General features: G+C 43.5%; 1 protein-coding gene across 1 annotated transcript in view; it reads left to right on the forward strand.

Moving 5' to 3' along the window:
* LOC147708726 (uncharacterized) overlaps positions 1 to 19,294 on the forward strand; it is a 233,077-nt gene that overhangs the window by 123,060 nt on the left and 90,723 nt on the right. The window contains exons 15-16 of the mRNA XM_086925772.1: positions 9,859 to 9,930; positions 11,764 to 11,853. Coding sequence (XP_086781898.1) covers positions 9,859 to 9,930; positions 11,764 to 11,853 — 162 coding nt within the window. The remainder of the gene's footprint in view (positions 1 to 9,858; positions 9,931 to 11,763; positions 11,854 to 19,294) is intronic.

Genomic DNA, 19,294 nt, shown 5'->3' on the forward strand with positions numbered 1-19,294 from the left:
ACAGTTGGCTCTCTTAAATACGTTACAAACAGACTCCAAGTCGTACAGAATGCAGCTGCATGGCTGCTGTTGAATATACCCAGACATCAATCAGCCAGATCCTCCTTGAGGGAGCTTCATTGGCTCCCGGTCCAAGCCAGGATCAAATTTAAGTCCATAAGCTTGGCTCACAGAGCCATGTATGGGAGAGGCCCCACCCTGATACAAAAGTTGGTCTCACATTATTCTCCCCTTCGCCACCTCAGGTCAAGCTCTAACTTTCTGATGAATCCCACCAGCTTCAAGAGAGCCAGGTGGGGTGGAATGTCTTTCGCCCACCTGGTACCTAAACTGTGGAACAGTATGGATCCGAAACTCCGACTGATTTAAAACAAAGCGTCCTTCAAAAAAAGACTCAAAACATGGCTTTTCCCCTAAATTCATGCGCAAACAACTGCCTGTACTATCTCACCTCAGCGCTGGGATGCCCAAGGGTAGCTATGCGCTTTCAAAATCCCCTAAACCTAAATCGACTGTTCACAATCCATTACAAAATAAAAGTATTCCCTTTTTGTTTTTTTGTAAATAGTGACAGCACTTTTGACATAACAGGGACACCATATTTTCCAGTCCAGTGGGGAGTGGCAATCCAATTTCAGACTCAAACTCATTGTTTGGTGTTTGCAGAGCATTTGCCCTCCCTCCCTTCTTCGTATATGACGTCACCAGAACTCCTCTATAGCCAGTGGACCATATTACAGGTTACCTTTTATGTATTTTCTTATTTTACATACTTACTTTGGGGTAATAAACTTGAAAAGATTGATTTCAAACAGACAAATGTTATTGGCAATAGTAAGTAAAATATTGGATCATACCGTTTAGTTGCCTGCAGTGAAATAAAAAGTAATGCTTGATTATGCTGAATATGGAATTTTAGAAAACACATTCTTCTTATACGAGTAAGGGATTGTCCAAGCTGTTCTCTCAAAGGGTCAGCTAGCAATGACATTTATTGGATTTAGAATATTTACCTTTTTCAACTCTCCTCTTAACTTTTTTTGTCTTGTACAGAACTGTACACAGTTTGGCATGGTGGAAATTATCATGCCAAATTTGTTGCAGGGTCCAAGGTCTTGGTGGAATCTAAAAAAGATTTTTCAATGGAGCATTTGCCTAAACTGCTCCATTTTGTAACTACATAATTGTGACTGCATTGTGTGCTATACATGTGTGTGCGTGTATATGAACATATATACATATATTTATATATATATATATATATATATATATATATATATATATATATATATATATATATATATATATATATATATATATATATATATTTTCGGCATAGAACGTCCGTGGCCACAGTATGCAGCAGCAAGAAAGACGAGGCAAACCCGATTTCTGTGGATGTGGTAAGTTTTATTCAAGTACAATCCTCATCACCACTCCGCCATGACGCGTTTCGGTGCAAACAGCACCTTGATCACATGACAGTGATATATATATAGATAGAGAGATAGAGATTGAGATAAATGTTTGAGATACATTTGGATATATCTTGAGCGAGCAAGTGATAGGCTGTAGTTTTCTCCAGACATTTGTGCATATTCAAACAACAAGAAATGAAAAAAACGCCTTTTCTAGACGAATCACATTACAGGTAAAAACAATTCAGTTTTCTAACGTCCTGTGATTATCTTTCCACCTATCTGAGAGTTGGGTCTGTAGACTGCTCTGAGAGGAGAGGGGTTGTAATAATGTTTAGTGCAGTCAGCTTCTGAAGTCTTTTTGCCTGATGCCTTTTTTTTATATGTTTCCCAGCTACCCATTTGGCCTACCACAGGTGTAATGGCACATTGGAGCACCCAAAAGGTTACGCCCCTTCATCATAATGCTGGAAGAGAAATGGTAGGTGATAAGGGATGCTAGTAAGTGAGTTGGAACCTTGTATTGAATGTTTCCCTTGTCTTTCCACGCTAGCAATGTCGAAATGGTCTCTAGTGTAGTTATTCAGCATGACACCAAAGATTGCCCTATACCTTGTCTTTCTAATAATGCCTTGACCAAGAGTCACTCATTGCTCTTCATGCTCACTTATCTTAGGGCGAGAAAGCAAAAGACACACAATTGATGGACGGAGTGCAGAACAAATCAAAACACTCACCCCCAGTCAAGAGATCTGGGTTAAATCCATCATTCTTTTGCTCACCATTCCACCCCAGTTTAAACCTGGCCATATGCAAATCAGTCTTGACCATGTGCCTCATGGGAACAGTCCACCCGAACTGCCAAGCCAGGTCCTCACTGGACCAGAAACAAGCATCCTAGGACCGGTTTCGGGGTTTCCCCCTCTTCAGCCAGGATAGCTTGATTCCAATGGCACAGTGAGCCCAGGACGCACATCTGGGCATACCTGGTGCACTTAGGATGAGAAAGCAAAAGACACACAATTGATAGACAGAATGCAGAACAAATCAAAACATTCAGCCCCAGTCAAGAGAACTGGGTTAAATCCATCATTCTTTTGCTCACCATGCCATCCCAGTTTATAGCTGGCCATATGCAAATCAGTCTTAACCCTGTGCCTCATTAGAACAGTCCAGCCCGAACTGCCAAGCCAGGTCCTCTCTGGCCCGGAAATAAGCATCCTAGGACCGGTTTCGGGTTTCACCAGTCTTCAGCCAGGATAGCTTGATTCCAGTGGCACAGTGAGCCCAGGACACATGTCTGGGCATACCTGGGGTAAAAAGGACGAGAAAGCAAAAGACACATAATTGATAGATGGACTGCAGAACAAATCAAAACATTCACCCCCAGTCAAGAGATCTGGGTTAAATCCATCATTCTTTTGCACACCATGCCAACCCAGTTTATAGCTGGCCATATGCAAATCAGTCTTGACCCTGTGCCTCATGGGAACAGTCCAGCCCGAACTGCCAAGCCAGGTCCTCCCTGGACCGTAAACAAGCATCCTAGGACTGGTTTAGGGGTTTCACCCCTCTTCAGCCAGGGTAGCTTGATTCCAGTGGCACAGTGAGCCCAGGACTCACATCTGGGCATACCTGGCGCACTTTGGGTGAGAAAGCAAAATACACATAATTGATAGACGGAATGCAGAACAAATCAAAACATTCACCCCCAGTCAAGAGATCTGGGTTAAATCCATCATTCTTTTGCACACCATGCCAACCCAGTTTATAGCTGGCTAAATGCAAATCAGTCTTGACCCTGTGCCTCATGGGAACAGTCCAGCCCGAACTGCCAAGCCAGGTCCTCCCTGGACCGGAAACAAGCATCCTAGGACTGGTTTAGGGGTTTCACCCCTCTTCAGACAGGGTAGCTTGATTCCAGTGGCACAGTGAGCCCAGGACTCACATCCGGGCATACCTGAAGCACTTTAGGTGAGAAAGTAAAAGACACACAATTGATGGATGGAATGCAGAACAAATAAAAACATTCCCCCCAGTCAAGAGATCTGGGTTAAATCCAACATTCTTTTGTTCACTATGCCACCCCAGTTTAGACCTGGCCATTTGCAAATTAGTCTTGACCCTGTGCCTGAATTGGCATGGTGAGTACAAAAACTATGGATTTAGGTCCAGATCTCTGTACTTGGGTGAATGTATGACATTGTTCTGTGTCCTGTCCATCAATTGTTCTTTTTGCATTTGTCCCCCCGAGTGGGACAGGTATGCTCAGACGTGAGGCCCTTGCTCTACATGCCTCTGCAGTCAAGCTATCCTGGGTGATGAGGGCTGAAATCCCGAAACCGGTCGTAGGTTGCTTGTTCCCAGTCCAGTGTGAACCAAGCCTGGCAGTTCAGGCTGGACTGTTCCCATTGGGCACAGGGTCAGGACTGATTTGCATATGGCTGGGTCCAAACTGGAATGGCATGGTGAGCCAAAAAACAACGAATTTAGGCCCAGATGTCTGTACTGGCCTGAATGTATGACATTGTTCTGCATTCTGTCCATCAATTGTTCTTTTTGCATTTGTCACGGGTCGGGTATGCTCAGACCTGAGTCCCGTGCTCTCCGTGCCCTTGGAGTCAAGCTATCCTGGCTGAAAACCCAAAACTGGTCATAGGATGCTTGTTTCCAGTCCAGGGAGGACCTGGGCTGGCAATTCGGGCTGGCCTGTTCCCATTGGGCACAAGGTGCATGACTGATTTGCATATGGCTGGGTCCAAACGGGAATGGCATGGTGAGCAAAAAAACGATGGATTCAGGCCCAGATCTCTGTACTGGGGTTAATGTATGACATTGTTCTGCATTCTGTCCATCAATTGTTCTTTTTGCACTTATCTTGGTACACATTTTTCAAACAACATTTTTTCAGTTACCTTGCAATACTTTTACCTGAAACATAGCATTTGGCTTGATTGCTTAATTTTTCAACAAAGTCGATATTTTCATATCACCTGCAGCAGTGCCCCACCCAATAGAAATTTGTGTTAAATTCGATAAGCTTCTAAGAATTCTGTTTGGCCTTGAACTTTATGTTGGCCGTTTTAAACGTACCTGTCCCTAGTGACACCACATATAAGGGGACAAATGGAATGCCTTGTTTGTCCTGGTAATATCCATACCCTCTAGGATACTCTTACCACATGGCAATTCCTGGAAAGTCCTAGTCCTACCTTTAACATCTACATAATAGACATCATAACAAATATAAAATAGACATTTTTCAGAACATACTAAAGAACATGTTTAGCCAATCCCTCTCAGTCACATTCTAGTTCCATTTTCTATGGCAGACCCATCAGACCATGGCACTTCTCAATATGTCAAGAATATCCAGCATTCTCTAAGACTATTGTTATGCTAGAGATTTGCACCATCACGGATGCCCAAGAATTTCCAAGATTCATTGTCCCAGGGCCGTTATAGTACTAGGGGATAGACCACTACAAGTTGCAAAGAAATATTGCCATTATGGTAGGGCCAGTATTTTACCATGGGTGGGCAATGTGAATCCTCTAATGAAAGTAACTGGTAGTCAAGAATCATCAACACCAGTGCCTCCGACACATTGATTTTTTTCCCCATGCAGAGAGGAGCTGGTGGTGTAGAAGCTGAGTCGGCTGTTGAGATACGCTGGTCCAGTGTTGTGGAGTGCCTTGTGTGTGTGGGTGAGGAGCTTGAAGGTTATCCTCTTGTTGATAGGGAGCCAGTTCAGGTCTCTCAGGTGGGATGTGATGTGGCTGCGGCAAGGGATAACGAGGACCAGGCGTGCAGAGGCTTTCTGGATGCGTTAGAGCCGTTTCAGGAGTTTGGCCGAGGTTATTGCGTAGAGGGTATTTCCGTAGTCCAACCTGCTGCTGACGAGGGCCTGGGTGACCGTTCTTCTTCTTTCAGTGGGGATCCACTTGTAGACCTTGCGAAGCATGCAGAGGATGTTGAAGCAGGAGGAAGAGACGGCGTTGACCTGTTTGGTCATGGAGAGGGTGGAGTCGAGGATGACCCCAAGGTTGCGTGCGTGGTGGTGGGTGTTGGAGCTGTTCCCAATGCGGTTGGCCACCAGGAGTCATTCCAGGCTGAAGGGGTGGATCGGAGGATGAGGACCTACGTCTTGTCCGAGTTCAGCTTCAGCTTCAGTTGGTTGTTCCTCATCTATTCGGCAACGGCCTTCTCTTGGATCCCGGCGTCGTGGAGGCATGTTCGTAGTGTGCGGTGGCAGACCGTGTCGAAGGCGGCTGACAGGTCCAGGAGGATGAGGGCCGTGATTGCTGTCTCGAAGGAGATGTTGATGGCTTTCCGGAGGTGGGGTGCGATGGAGGTGCAGGCTTTGTTGAAGATGTGGTGTGTGCATGGGTCTGACGGAGATCTGGAGTGGACAGTGTTCATGATCTTGATGGTGTAGTTGTCCTTGATATTGGTCCAGGAGAGCAGGCAATCGGTGTGAATTGTGGTCATGGGGGCGGCGGTATGAGTGGTTGTCGGGGTGGTCATGGCGTTGAAGCTGTTGTGGATGTCTGCGATCTTGCGATGGAAGAAGGTGGCGAGCGAGTTGCACAGGTTTTGCGAAGGTGGGATGTCGTTGGTGTTGGAGCTGGGGTTGGAGAGTTCCTTCATGATGTTGAAGAGCTCTTTGCTGTTGTGTGCGTTGTTGTCTAGGCAGGCTTTGAAGGAGGCCTTTTTGGCGGATCTGATGAGGTGATGGTGTCCGCGGGTGGCGTTCTTGTAGACTGCGTAGCTGTCCGGTGTTCGTTCACTGAGCCACTTCTTCTCCAGCTTTCGGCAGGTTTGCTTGGAGGCCTGGAGGTCTTCAGTGAACCAGCTGGATTTCTTGACCGGGGCGAGGTTGATGGCTCAGTCGTCAGTCCACTGTCTGAGATTGTGGGCGGCGATGTCGGCGTCGGTGGGCGGTCTTTGGGCAAGGGTGGTGGTTAGCTGGTCTTCGGTGACTTTGTTCCAGCCGCGGCAAGGCATCAGTCGGGTGCGGTGGTGCGTGTTGGGTTTCCGGAAGGTGAAGTGGATGCAGGGAGATTTTATAGCCTTCCAGGATGGCTATAGCGATGTCGGGTTCTGAGGAGGGGTTCAGCCAGGTCTCCGTCAGGAAGGTGACGTCTGGGAAGGTTGAGTTGAGAAAGTCCCAGAGTACAACGGCGTGTTTGCGGGCGGAGCGAGTGTTGAGAAGAATGCATCTGAGGTAGTTGGGTTCTTTCCTGGTGGGTGGGTTGGTTGGTCATGTGCTGATGAAGCTGCAGGTCCGGCAGGAGAAGGGTCCTGAAGGGTGGCCAGGCAGTATGTGAGTTCTTGTCCAGGGTTGAGTGCGTGGATGGGGTTGGCATCCTAGCAGTGTTGGGACTCGCGGGGGCCAGGGGTTCTGGTGCTGGGCGCGGTCAAGGCGTGGACGGGCTCAGATGGGCTTGCCTTTGGCACGCCAGCGGCATGCCCACTGCACACGGCCGCCATAAGAAGGAGAGGTGGGAGGGAGGAGGAGCTGGGAGGTGGGAGCGGGCTAATGGGAGATCAGGGGGGCGGGCCGCAGGGGACGCAGCGGCAGGAACTGGGGAGAAGAACGGCAGGGATGCCGAAAGGAAAAGGGACACAGTAATGGCACAGCTGGGAAGGGGGCAAAAGGGCAAAAACACACAGTGAGCTGACAAAAAATACAATTTACAATGAAAATAAAAATACCAGAAACAGGGGCAAGAGCAGGGAGGGCCTCGAATCCTAGACAGCAGCAGCGGCAGCTGGGCTAAGGCAAGGGCACACAGGCGGTGCTGTGCGGTGTGGGGAGCGACCTACCAAGGACAAAACACAGCAGTACTTATCTGTAATGAAGGAGCGAATAAAAGAGGATGATGACTCTGGACATTCATATTGTCTGGACATTCCATTGCTTTATGATGTATTATTGTTCTTTAAAGGGCTGAATGTTGGGGCTGCAAAAAGAGGTTATTGCATAATGGTAGCATATGGTCTTGTAATGAAATCAGCCACCTTCTCATTGCCTTGTTCAACATCTCAATAGCAACAGCCACCTGCCTCAAAGACTGGAAACAGGCAAAAGTCAACCCCCTACTAAAGAAACCATTAGCAGATCCCAGTGAATTCCAGAACTGACAACCGATCTCCCTGCTCCCATTCCCAGCCAAAGTATTAGAAAAAGTCATCAACCAATAACTCTCCTCACAACTGGAACAGAACCCCCTACTCGATTCCTCTCAATCTGGATCCGCAGCAACCACAACACCAAGACAGTCCTCTTGACGGCTACCGACGACATCCAAGACCTACACGACTGCGGAGAGACTGTGGCTCTGATCCTCATAGACCTCTGGACAGTCTATGATACGGCTGCCACCCCACACTCATCACAAGGCTGCACAACAGAGGCATCCAAGGAGCTGCTCTCAGATGGATCGCCTCTCCTCACCAGAAGAATTCAAAAAGTCAGTCTACCCTCACCTTCGAACCAAAGAAAATCATCTGCATTACAGACATTGCCAACTGGATGAGGGACAACTGCCTGAAACTCAACCCAGCCAAGACAGAGATACTGCACTTCAGAAACAAAAGCTCTCCCTTGGACGCATTTTGGCGGCCCTCTTAACTCAGACCCCCACTGACCAAGCCTACGAACCGACTACAGACAATACAGAACACAGCAGTCAGACTCGCCCTGGAACTCCCTAGACTAATTCACATCACCCCCTACCTCAGGGAAATGAACGTGTCTCCCTGTACAGAAAAGCTTCTGGCCCACGCATACAAGGTCCTACATAACTGCGGACCGCCTATTTTAACCATCGACTGCACTTACATCAGCCCACCATACATCTCCGCTCCACTTCCGTCTCTAACCTTCACCCCCGCATCTGACATAGCAGATGCAGAGGTTGTTCCTTCTACCTAGCAACAAAAACATGGAATGAGCTACCCCTTTATCTCTGTACATCCCCATCTCTTCCAGAGTTCTGAAAGTCCCGGAAGACTTAGATGTTTGGCTTATCAACTGGACTCTGCCATCGCCTGTATACCTTCACGTGTGACATAAAGTGCTATACAAATCTACTGATTGATTGATGCTGAGAGGCAGAATTGAGTGAATGATTGTTGTTCATGGCAACACATTTGAAGGGAATCTATGTCTAGCTAATTTGAGGAACGTAGAGCTTTTTGTGCACCCTGTATGAATGTTGGTTGTTTTTATTCCTTAGTATAATCAGTGAAAAAGAGTTCTTAGAAATTAAACTTACCAAAAATACATTTTCTATGCGTGGTATCAAATGCTCAAGATTTTCATATTCAGATATTGTTCCAAAGTATGGCCGTTTTTTTTTATTAATATACGTATTAGAATGCTCTCTGGAATACTGAAATTGGCTCAGTTAGTTCAAGGCAGTAGAATGATCACACTAAGTATTCTTATTTGCCTGTGTTCCAGGTTCAGTGAAGGTCTGGAAACCAGCAGTTGCAATTGGCTTTTTTGGCCTTCCTATAGGGTTGTTCATAGATGTATTCTCCACATGCTCCGTAGTAAAAGCTCCTAATTGCCTGTTCTTCTTGTCATATCCACTCACATACATGGTAGTCAATTAATGGGTTATGCTCTGAGCAGATGGTATTAACTAATCATAACACACTTTGCAGTTGGCAATAGTGGATAATACCTTACAATCAGCTCTAGATCAGAACTCTTAGGACACTCTTCATCATTAGGGAACACATGCCTATGGGCAGTGAGATCAGAGTGTAATTACAAAAAATAATAAGCATGTATCAGTGTAGTACCAATAAATAGCACACACTGCATAGGCAGGCTGATGTTTAGGAAAACATCACTTGCACATGTAACGATAATCCTCACCTTTCTCTGCAAAATTATGTAACTTTCATTAATCTTATAAATTTACAGTTGTTGTTTTGAATTAGTATATTTTACTAGGATCCATCTCTTTCCATTGGCTATGAACTTGTCCGCTCCCTTACATCCTAACAAGGTGAACATGCATCCTTGCTGTTATTTCTCTTTAAACATATTTGCGTGTATTATTTGTCTTCCAGAAAAATACTTCATGCAGTCTATTTATACTCATTGAATGTCTATAGGCAACCTAGCCAAATGCACTGCTCTGACACTGGAGATCTTTAAAGCCTTTAAACCCTTAAGGGTACCATGGCTAAAGATATAACTTTACAGCTAAATAATATTGTCATCTCCTACTTCACATGATTTACTAGAAACAAGGTTGCTGGCAACAAACTGTGTGTGATCATGGTCCTAGTTAAACTTGGGTGCCACTGAAAAGTTTGATGAGAGTCTTTCATTGTAGTCATGGAGGTGGAGTTTGGTGTGGAAAGTGAAAGTGGGCCTTAAAGTATGTTTTGCCTAAAGCAATTTTTACCTTTACAGCAGCCACAGTGGTTCCCGGCAGACACAATAATTAGAGGGAGCCGAAGCCTCCTACCTTATTCTGGCGAAAGAGTAAGACGGGGCACCAAAGGCAACCATGTGTTTGGGCATTTCCTTCACCATGTGTTTGAGTATTTCCTTTGCCTCAGAACATTTTATCTTTTGGTTTCTATGAATACGTAGTAAAAAAAACAGTCATTTCTTGCCACCTGTCCCTCTCTATAACTGACTAAACAATCTGCTCTATCATACATTGTCTTATCTTACTGCCTCACCCTTCAATGGATTTTACCCAACAGTATTTACATTATTATGTTCTTTGAGTTTTGACAATAATGTTTCGAAGGTTTGTTAACTTCAAATGAATGCTGTTTCATCAAAATTAATTGATCTTTAAATAGATGACTGTTTACAATGTATATTTCTCAAGACAGCGTAGTTTATACAATACTACCATATACACATAGCCAAAATGTATGAGGAAGATTTTATGTGAATCGCTGCTGTTTCTTTCTTTTTTGATTCCAACATTACCAGCTGGACTAGCCATTCAAACTCTCAATATAAAAGACACTAGGATCTTCTGGATAAATTATAAATTCCACGCAAACCTTTGAAACTGTTTATCTCATCACCACTTGAAAGCAAGCTTTCTCTTAATGAGGTAGACCCAGACTGATGGCTTGTACAAACTTCAACTGTGCAAAAGTAAATAAGACTTTCCCCGGCATATTTAATGGCAGCACCCATGTTAATGTCATTCACAAGTAGAAGCATGGTGTCCTTTACATATATTTTAAAAGGAAGTCTAGGAGAATTATGATGCCTTTTATGATACAAGATTTGTAATACAACTTTTTCAGAATTATCTGCAGTTAATTCGATACCCTCTGCCAGAGCCACCAAACTCTTTCCTCACTCTTACCATGATCTACTGACTTCATTTTAATCTTTGTACTCCTTAATTATAAGACCAGGACATGGTATTGACAGACCAGAAATGTGTCACAGACTAGATTGGTAGGAAGGTCGAGAATCAATATTGAATTGTTGAAGCTGAGCACCCAAAGCTGCCATAATAAATGGAACAACTCTGCCAGAGTAACTTTAATGCATGATAATTATTCCTTGGTACATAAGAAGCCTCCTCCATCTCTGCTGACTTAGGCCCAGTCACTCAAGGAGCTTGTGGAATCCTGCAAGCTTCATAAGCTGTCGCTGGACTACCAAGGTCTTAGAGGAATGCTAGAGACATCTTAGGGAAAAAAAAACACATGCACATACCATGCAGTGTGTATCTAGTCTGTGGACTTTTGAAAACTCTTACATTATCATATTCAGAGGACTTTAGTAACTGTTTTAACTTCACATATTCTGAATACACATTCAGGTGCAAGAAAACACCTGACATGGGATTCAGTGAGCTTCTGTACTCTGTAGCTCACTACCTATGACCTTCCCCCAACGCGATGTCGACTCATCAAAATCTGCAAAACTAAAAACGTTTATGTGGACTTCATTATTTCCCAGGGAAGTTTTCAAAAAATGTCTTTTGAACAGAAGGATACACAACTCAAAAGAAAGGGCCATACTGAGTGAATATTTGGCTAGCCGCTGCACCCGCATGTACCAAGGCATAACTAAATATATTTCAAAATATTTCTATATATAAATGTATATATGCACACATATATGTGTGTATGTGTGTGTGTGTGTATAACTTGTTGATATACACATACTATATATATATATTCAAGCATGTTTTTGTTATAAAATGGTAGGAAAATATTATTATTTTGATATCCTCAAATACAAAGTAGTGGTCTGAGAAGGAACGTGAGCCTCATTAGTGTAGGCTGGAGTTGGCCTTATTCTTTGCTGAAGCCATTTTTGGATTCTTTACAGGTTCCTCTATGCCTTTCTCGACACCACTTGGGACAGAGGAGTTTTTCATCCATTTTGAGCATCCCACATCATATTGCTGGAAGAGTATGGGTAAGTGAAAAATTATTTTAATGGAGGAATAGGAGCCAGGTATTTGGGTGTTTCATTTGCCCTCCATGCATCTTCTTTAACATTGGATCCACTATAAATGTTATTTCACACACCCTACTCCCAATCCATAACTAACTTGACCTTCTTCTAAACAAAGCTGTTCCTCGCATTCTCACCAAACAATAATACCTCTAAACCTTAGACTATCTTCACTTGTTGCACTGTCAACTTCACTTCTTCCACTATGCCACTTTTCTGGCAAATTCTTTCCCCTTTCCTCTTCTTTCCCCATATGTCTGGATTAGACATCACTCTTCTTTTAGCTTCCCCATTTCATTCTCTGGCACTTCCTCCCTCACCTACACACCCTACAAATAAAGTTTAAATAAATACAACAGGTATAGATCTTCAGACTCATTGGATTATTTTTGGCTCGCTAGTTTTAACCACATCCATATTTCTACATTTACATGCTTTTCATGCAATTTATGAGATTGCATCAGGTAGATAAACTTACCTTCTTAAATGTGGGTGCTGATAAACACTTTGATGAGGGTTTTTCATTAAGGGAATGGTGTTGTGTGGATAATGGAAGTGGGCTTTGGAGTATGTTTTGCCTCATGCTATTTTTTACCACTTCAACAGCCACGTTGGCCCACCACAGAGGCAATGATGAGGCAGAACAACAGCTTAATACTTTACACTGGTGAAAGGGTAAGTGACACATGATTTCAAAGGCACCATGTTTTTTAGTATTGTCTTTGTCCCAGTACATTTTATCTAGTTGGCTTCTAGCAATGGTGGATGGTCTACAAAGCCAATCTCATCCCTTGCACTCTGCCCCCGTCCAAAGCAAAACCGTTCACTCTCTTCTTTACAGCATCCTACTCTTATTGGCCTCTGGGTTTCGAAATGACTGTTTCTTTAAGTTTATCAATGCCAAATTAACGCTGTTTTTGCAAGGATTAATAAAGGCCAACAATTAATTCTTTACATATATGAATATTTACAATGCACAATTTTCAAAGCAGTCTATCTCTCATCCTTTCTTCCACTCCTCCAAACTACCCCACACTCCCTTCACATCCCTTTTCATACCTACACAGAGTAAACATATTTTTCAAATCACAACCACTTTTCAAGGTTATTGGCTAGATCTGCAGACCGTGTATGTCCACATCACCATTTACAAGTGCCTAAGACCTCATCTGATAGTTGGCTCTCTTAAATACTTTACAAACAGACTCCAAGTCGTACAGAATGCAGCTGCATGGCTGCTGTTGAATATACCCAAACATCAATCAGCCAGATCCTCCTTGAGGGAGCTTCATTGGCTCCCAGTCCAAGCCAGGATCAAATTTAAGTCCATAAGCTTGGCTCACAGAGCCATGTATAGGAGAGGCCCCACCCTGATACAAAAGTTGGTCCCACATTATTCTCCCCTTCGCCACCTCAGGTCAAGCTCTAACTTTCTGATGAATCCCACCAGCTTCAAGAGAGCCAGATGGGGTGGAAGGTCTTTCGCCCACCTGGTACCTAAACTGTGGAACAGTATGGATCCAAAACTCCGAATGATTTAAAACAAAGCGTCCTTCAAAAAAAGACTCAAAACATGGCTTTTCCCCTAAATTCATGCGCAAACAACTGCCTGTACTATCTCACCTCAGCGCTGGGATGCCCAAGGGTAGCTATGCGCTTTCAAAATCCCCTAAACCTAAATCGACTGTTCACAATCCATTACAAAATAAAAGTATTCCCTTTTTGTTTTTTTGTAAATGGTGACAGCACTTTTGACATAACAGGGACACCATATTTTCCAGTCCAGTGGGGAGTGGCAATCCAATTTCAGACTCAAACTCATTGTTTGGTGTTTGCAGAGCATTTGCCCTCCCTCCCTTCTTCGTATATGACGTCACCAGACCTCCTCTATAGCCAGTGGACCATATTACAGGTTACCTTTTATGTATTTTCTTATTTTACATACTTACTTTGGGGTAATAAACTTGAAAAGATTGATTTCAAACAGACAAATGTTATTGGCAATAGTAAGTAAAATATTGGATCCTACCGTTTAGTTGCCTGCAGTGAAATAAAAAGTAATGCTTGATTATGCTGAATATGGAATTTTAGAAAACACATTCTTCTTATACGAGTAAGGGATTGTCCAAGCTGTTCTCTCAAAGGGTCAGCTAGCAATGACATTTATTGGATTTAGAATATTTACCTTTTTCAACTCTCCTCTTAACTTTTTTTGTCCTGTACAGAACTGTACACAGTTTGGCATGGTGGAAATTATCATGCCAAATTTGTTGCAGGGTCCAAGGTCTTGGTGGAATCTAAAAAAGATTTTTCAATGGAGCATTTGCCTAAACTGCTCCATTTTGTAACTACATAATTGTGACTGCATTGTGTGCTATACATGTGTGTGCGTGTATATGAACATATATACATATATTTATATATATATATATATATATATATATATATATATATATATATATATATATATATATATATATATATATATATATATATATATATATATATATAAATAATATATATATAGAGAGAGATAGAGATTGAGATAAATGTTTGAGATACATTTGGATATATCTTGAGCGAGCAAGTGATAGGCTGTAGTTTTCTCCAGACATTTGTGCATATTCAAACAACAAGAAATGAAAAAAACGCCTTTTCTAGACAAATCACATTACAGGTAGAAAACAATTCAGTTTTCTAACGTCCTGTGATTATCTTTCCACCTATCTGAGAGTTGGGTCTGTAGACTGATCTGAGAGGAGAGGGGTTGTAATAATGTTTAGTGCAGTCACCTTCTGAAGTCTTTTTGCCTGATGCCTTTTTTTTAAATATGTTTCCCAGCTACCCATTTGGCCTACCACAGGTGTAATGGCACATTGGAGCACCCAAAAGGTTACGCCCCTTCATCATAATGCTGGAAGAGAAATGGTAGGTGATAAGGGATGCTAGTAAGTGAGTTGGAACCTTGTATTGAATGTTTCCCTTGTCTTTCCATGCTAGCAATGTCGAAATGGTCTCTAGTGTAGTTATTCAGCATGACACCAAAGATTGCCCTATTCCTTGTCTTTCTAATAATGCCTTGACCAAGAGTCACTCATTGCTCTTCATGCTCACTTATCTTAGGGCGAGAAAGCAAAAGACACACAATTGATGGACGGAGTGCAGAACAAATCAAAACACTCACCCCCAGTCAAGAGATCTGGGTTAAATCCATCATTCTTTTGCTCACCATTCCACCCCAGTTTAAACCTGGCCATATGCAAATCAGTCTTGACCATGTGCCTCATGGGAACAGTCCACCCGAACTGCCAAGCCAGGTCCTCACTGGACCAGAAACAAGCATCCTAGGACCGGTTTCGGGGTTTCCCCCTTTTCAGCCAGGATAGCTTGATTCCAATGGCACAGTGAGCCCAGGACGCACATCTGGGCATACCCGGTGCACTTAGGATGAGAAAGCAAAAGACACACAATTGATAGACAGAATGCAGAACAAATCAAAACATTCAGCCCCAGTCAAGAGAACTGGGTTAAATCCATCATTCTTTTGCTCACCATGCCATCCCAGTTTATAGCTGGCCATATGCAAATCAGTCTTAACCCTGTGCCTCATTAGAACAGTCCAGCCCGAACTGCCAAGCCAGGTCCTCCCTGGCCCGGAAATAAGCATCCTAGGACCGGTTTCGGGTTTCACCAGTCTTCAGCCAGGATAGCTTGATTCCAGTGGCACAGTGAGCCCAGGACACATGTCTGGGCATACCTGGGGTAAAAAGGACGAGAAAGCAAAAGACACATAATTGATAGATGGACTGCAGAACAAATCAAAACATTCACCCCCAGTCAAGAGATCTGGGTTAAATCCATCATTCTTTTGCACACCATGCCAACCCAGTTTATAGCTGGCCATATGCAAATCAGTCTTGACCCTGTGCCTCATGGGAACAGTCCAGCCCGAACTGCCAAGCCAGGTCCTCCCTGGACCGGAAACAAGCATCCTAGGACTGGTTTAGGGGTTTCACCCCTCTTCAGCCAGGGTAGCTTGATTCCAGTGGCACAGTGAGCCCAGGACTCACATCTGGGCATACCTGGCGCACTTTGGGTGAGAAAGCAAAATACACATAATTGATAGACGGAATGCAGAACAAATCAAAACATTCACCCCCAGTCAAGAGATCTGGGTTAAATCCATCATTCTTTTGCACACCATGCCAACCCAGTTTATAGCTGGCTAAATGCAAATCAGTCTTGACCCTGTGCCTCATGGGAACAGTCCAGCCCAAACTGCCAAGCCAGGTCCTCCCTGGACCGGAAACAAGCATCCTAGGACTGGTTTAGGGGTTTCACCCCTCTTCAGACAGGGTAGCTTGATTCCAGTGGCACAGTGAGCCCAGGACTCACGTCCGGGCATACCTGAAGCACTTTAGGTGAGAAAGTAAAAGACACACAATTGATGGATGGAATGCAGAACAAATAAAAACATTCCCCCCAGTCAAGAGATCTGGGTTAAATCCAACATTCTTTTGTTCACTATGCCACCCCAGTTTAGACCTGGCCATTTGCAAATTAGTCTTGACCCTGTGCCTGAATTGGCATGGTGAGTACAAGAACTATGGATTTAGGTCCAGATCTCTGTACTTGGGTGAATGTATGACATTGTTCTGTGTCCTGTCCATCAATTGTTCTTTTTGCATTTGTCCCCCCGAGTGGGACAGGTATGCTCAGACGTGAGGCCCTTGCTCTACATGCCTCTGCAGTCAAGCTATCCTGGGTGATGAGGGCTGAAATCCCGAAATCGGTCGTAGGTTGCTTGTTCCCAGTCCAGTGTGAACCAAGCCTGGCAGTTCAGGCTGGACTGTTCCCATTGGGCACAGGGTCAGGACTGATTTGCATATGGCTGGGTCCAAACTGGAATGGCATGGTGAGCCAAAAAACAACGAATTTAGGCCCAGATGTCTGTACTGGCCTGAATGTATGACATTGTTCTGCATTCTGTCCATCAATTGTTCTTTTTGCTTTTGTCACGGGTCGGGTATGCTCAGACCTGAGTCCCGTGCTCTTCGTGCCCTTGGAGTCAAGCTATCCTGGCTGAAAACCCAAAACTGGTCATAGGATGCTTGTTTCCAGTCCAGGGAGGACCTGGGCTGGCAATTCGGGCTGGCCTGTTCCCATTGGGCACAAGGTGCATGACTGATTTGCATATGGCTGGGTCCAAACGGGAATGGCATGGTGAGCAAAAAAACGATGGATTCAGGCCCAGATCTCTGTACTGGGGTTAATGTATGACATTGTTCTGCATTCTGTCCATCAATTGTTCTTTTTGCACTTATCTTGGTACACATTTTTCAAACAACATTTTTTCAGTTACCTTGCAATACTTTTACCTGAAACATAACATTTGGCTTGATTGCTTAATTTTTCAACAAAGTCGATATTTTCATATCACCTGCAGCAGTGCCCCACCCAATAGAAATTTGTGTTAAATTTGATAAGCTTCTAAGAATTCTGTTTGGCCTTGAACTTTATGTTGGCCGTTTTAAACGTACCTGTCCCTAGTGACACCACATATAAGGGGACAAATGGAATGCCTTGTTTGTCCTGGTAATATCCATACCCTCTAGGATACTCTTACCACATGGCAATTCCTGGAAAGTCCTAGACCTACCTTTAACATCTACATAATAGACATCATAACAAATATAAAATAGACATTTTTCAGAACATACTAAAGAACATGTTTAGCCAATCCCTCTCAGTCACATTCTAGTTCCATTTTCTATGGCAGACCCATCAGACCATGGCACTTCTCAATATGTCAAGAATATCCAGCATTCTCTAAGACTATTGTTATGCTAGAGATTTGCACCATCACGGATGCCCAAGAATTTCCAAGATTCATTGTCCCAGGGCCGTTATAGTACTAGGGGATAGACCACTACAAGTTGCAAAGAAATATTGCCATTATGGTAGGGCCAGTATTTTACCATGGGTGGGCAATGTGAATCCTCTAATGAAAGTAACTGGTAGCCAAGAATCATCAACACCAGTGCCTCCGACACATTGATTTTTTCCCCATGCAATACATACTAGCTGTAGGAACACTTTTTTAACCAATTTATGTTCAGGGAGCATGTTTCTTTCATCTCCCTAAAAAGAGCCCCCAAAAAAGTCAAATGTAAATAAGCAGGATTAATCTGCACACAAAAAAATCATACACAAGCATGCACACTCACACACATGCACACATTAAAGTAGAATGAAACCCAGAAGGAAAACAAGTAGAAAACATATAACTCCTGATTTCTTTTTAAGTAAAAAGCCATACTTATTTTCCAGTTGTGGGCATCTTTCTCCACCGATGTAGCATCGCCCTACAGACATAGAAAGTACAATGGTCTTTTGAAGGCTTTTGAACTGTTCAGCACCACATTTGGTTTGCTCAAATCTATTCTGTAGATTAGGGTCTTGTAGAAGGTTGACATAAATCGGTCGGCTAAACTATGAAGAAATAAGCAAGAGCCTTCATTCCCTACAGCATTCCTTTCATCTTCCTGAATGATTGGTGGCATGTACCAAAATACTTGAATCTAACTCTGTGGATTGGTGGATCTCATGGGTCAAAATAAAGATTCGACCAGGGGTAATAACAGATCACTTTCTCCATAGACTTAATGGTCTATTTGAACTGCCTTCAATGGCTTCTCCATCTAATGCATACTGAATGCTCCATTAAGAATCCTTAAGGATAGCAGTAATTGTGCTAGGAGTTCTGATACATGCCAGTGTGTACGGAGAAGAAGGAACCTCCGAATGTTGCAGAACTGAAGATATAGCTGCAAAGTGATAACCTTGTGCTCTCTGCATATTTTGCAACTTGTAGCTTCAGTAACATCTCCCTTGAAGGTACTGCTATGAAGTACAAAGGCCAACATACTCTTCTAATGTTCAGATCTATTCAAAGTGAGTGAATCTTTAAAGATTACTGATGCCAATAGCATTCCAGGTAAATGCTATTTCATCCTCCATTCCACATGATGTCATAAAGACTATTTTGATGATTATGCAGCCATTACTTACTTAAGCTTAGTGATTTGGGAAGTGTGGCCTAGTGATATGAGAGGGTCATTTGTGGAGGGCAGAGATGTCGGTTACTGAAGGTGGGCCTTGTACTGGGTTGTGCCTGGCTCTCTTTTTGTGTATTTACGGCTATCAGTCTGGCCATTGCGAGACAGAATTACACAGTGGAGCAGCTCTGTGATGTTCAGTGTCGTACTGCACAATGATGAGGGAGACTGCGTAAGTAAGAGGGGATGTCAGTGAGGGGAATTATTTATACATTTTTGTGTTTCCTTTATCCTCCATTGATGTATTTCTGTTACGTTATTTGTGTGAGACACATTTAAAGCTG

The sequence above is a fragment of the Lissotriton vulgaris genome, chromosome 6 (genome assembly GCF_964263255.1).
Source record: "Lissotriton vulgaris chromosome 6, aLisVul1.2, whole genome shotgun sequence".
In the NCBI taxonomy this organism is placed as follows: Eukaryota; Metazoa; Chordata; class Amphibia; order Caudata; family Salamandridae; genus Lissotriton; species Lissotriton vulgaris.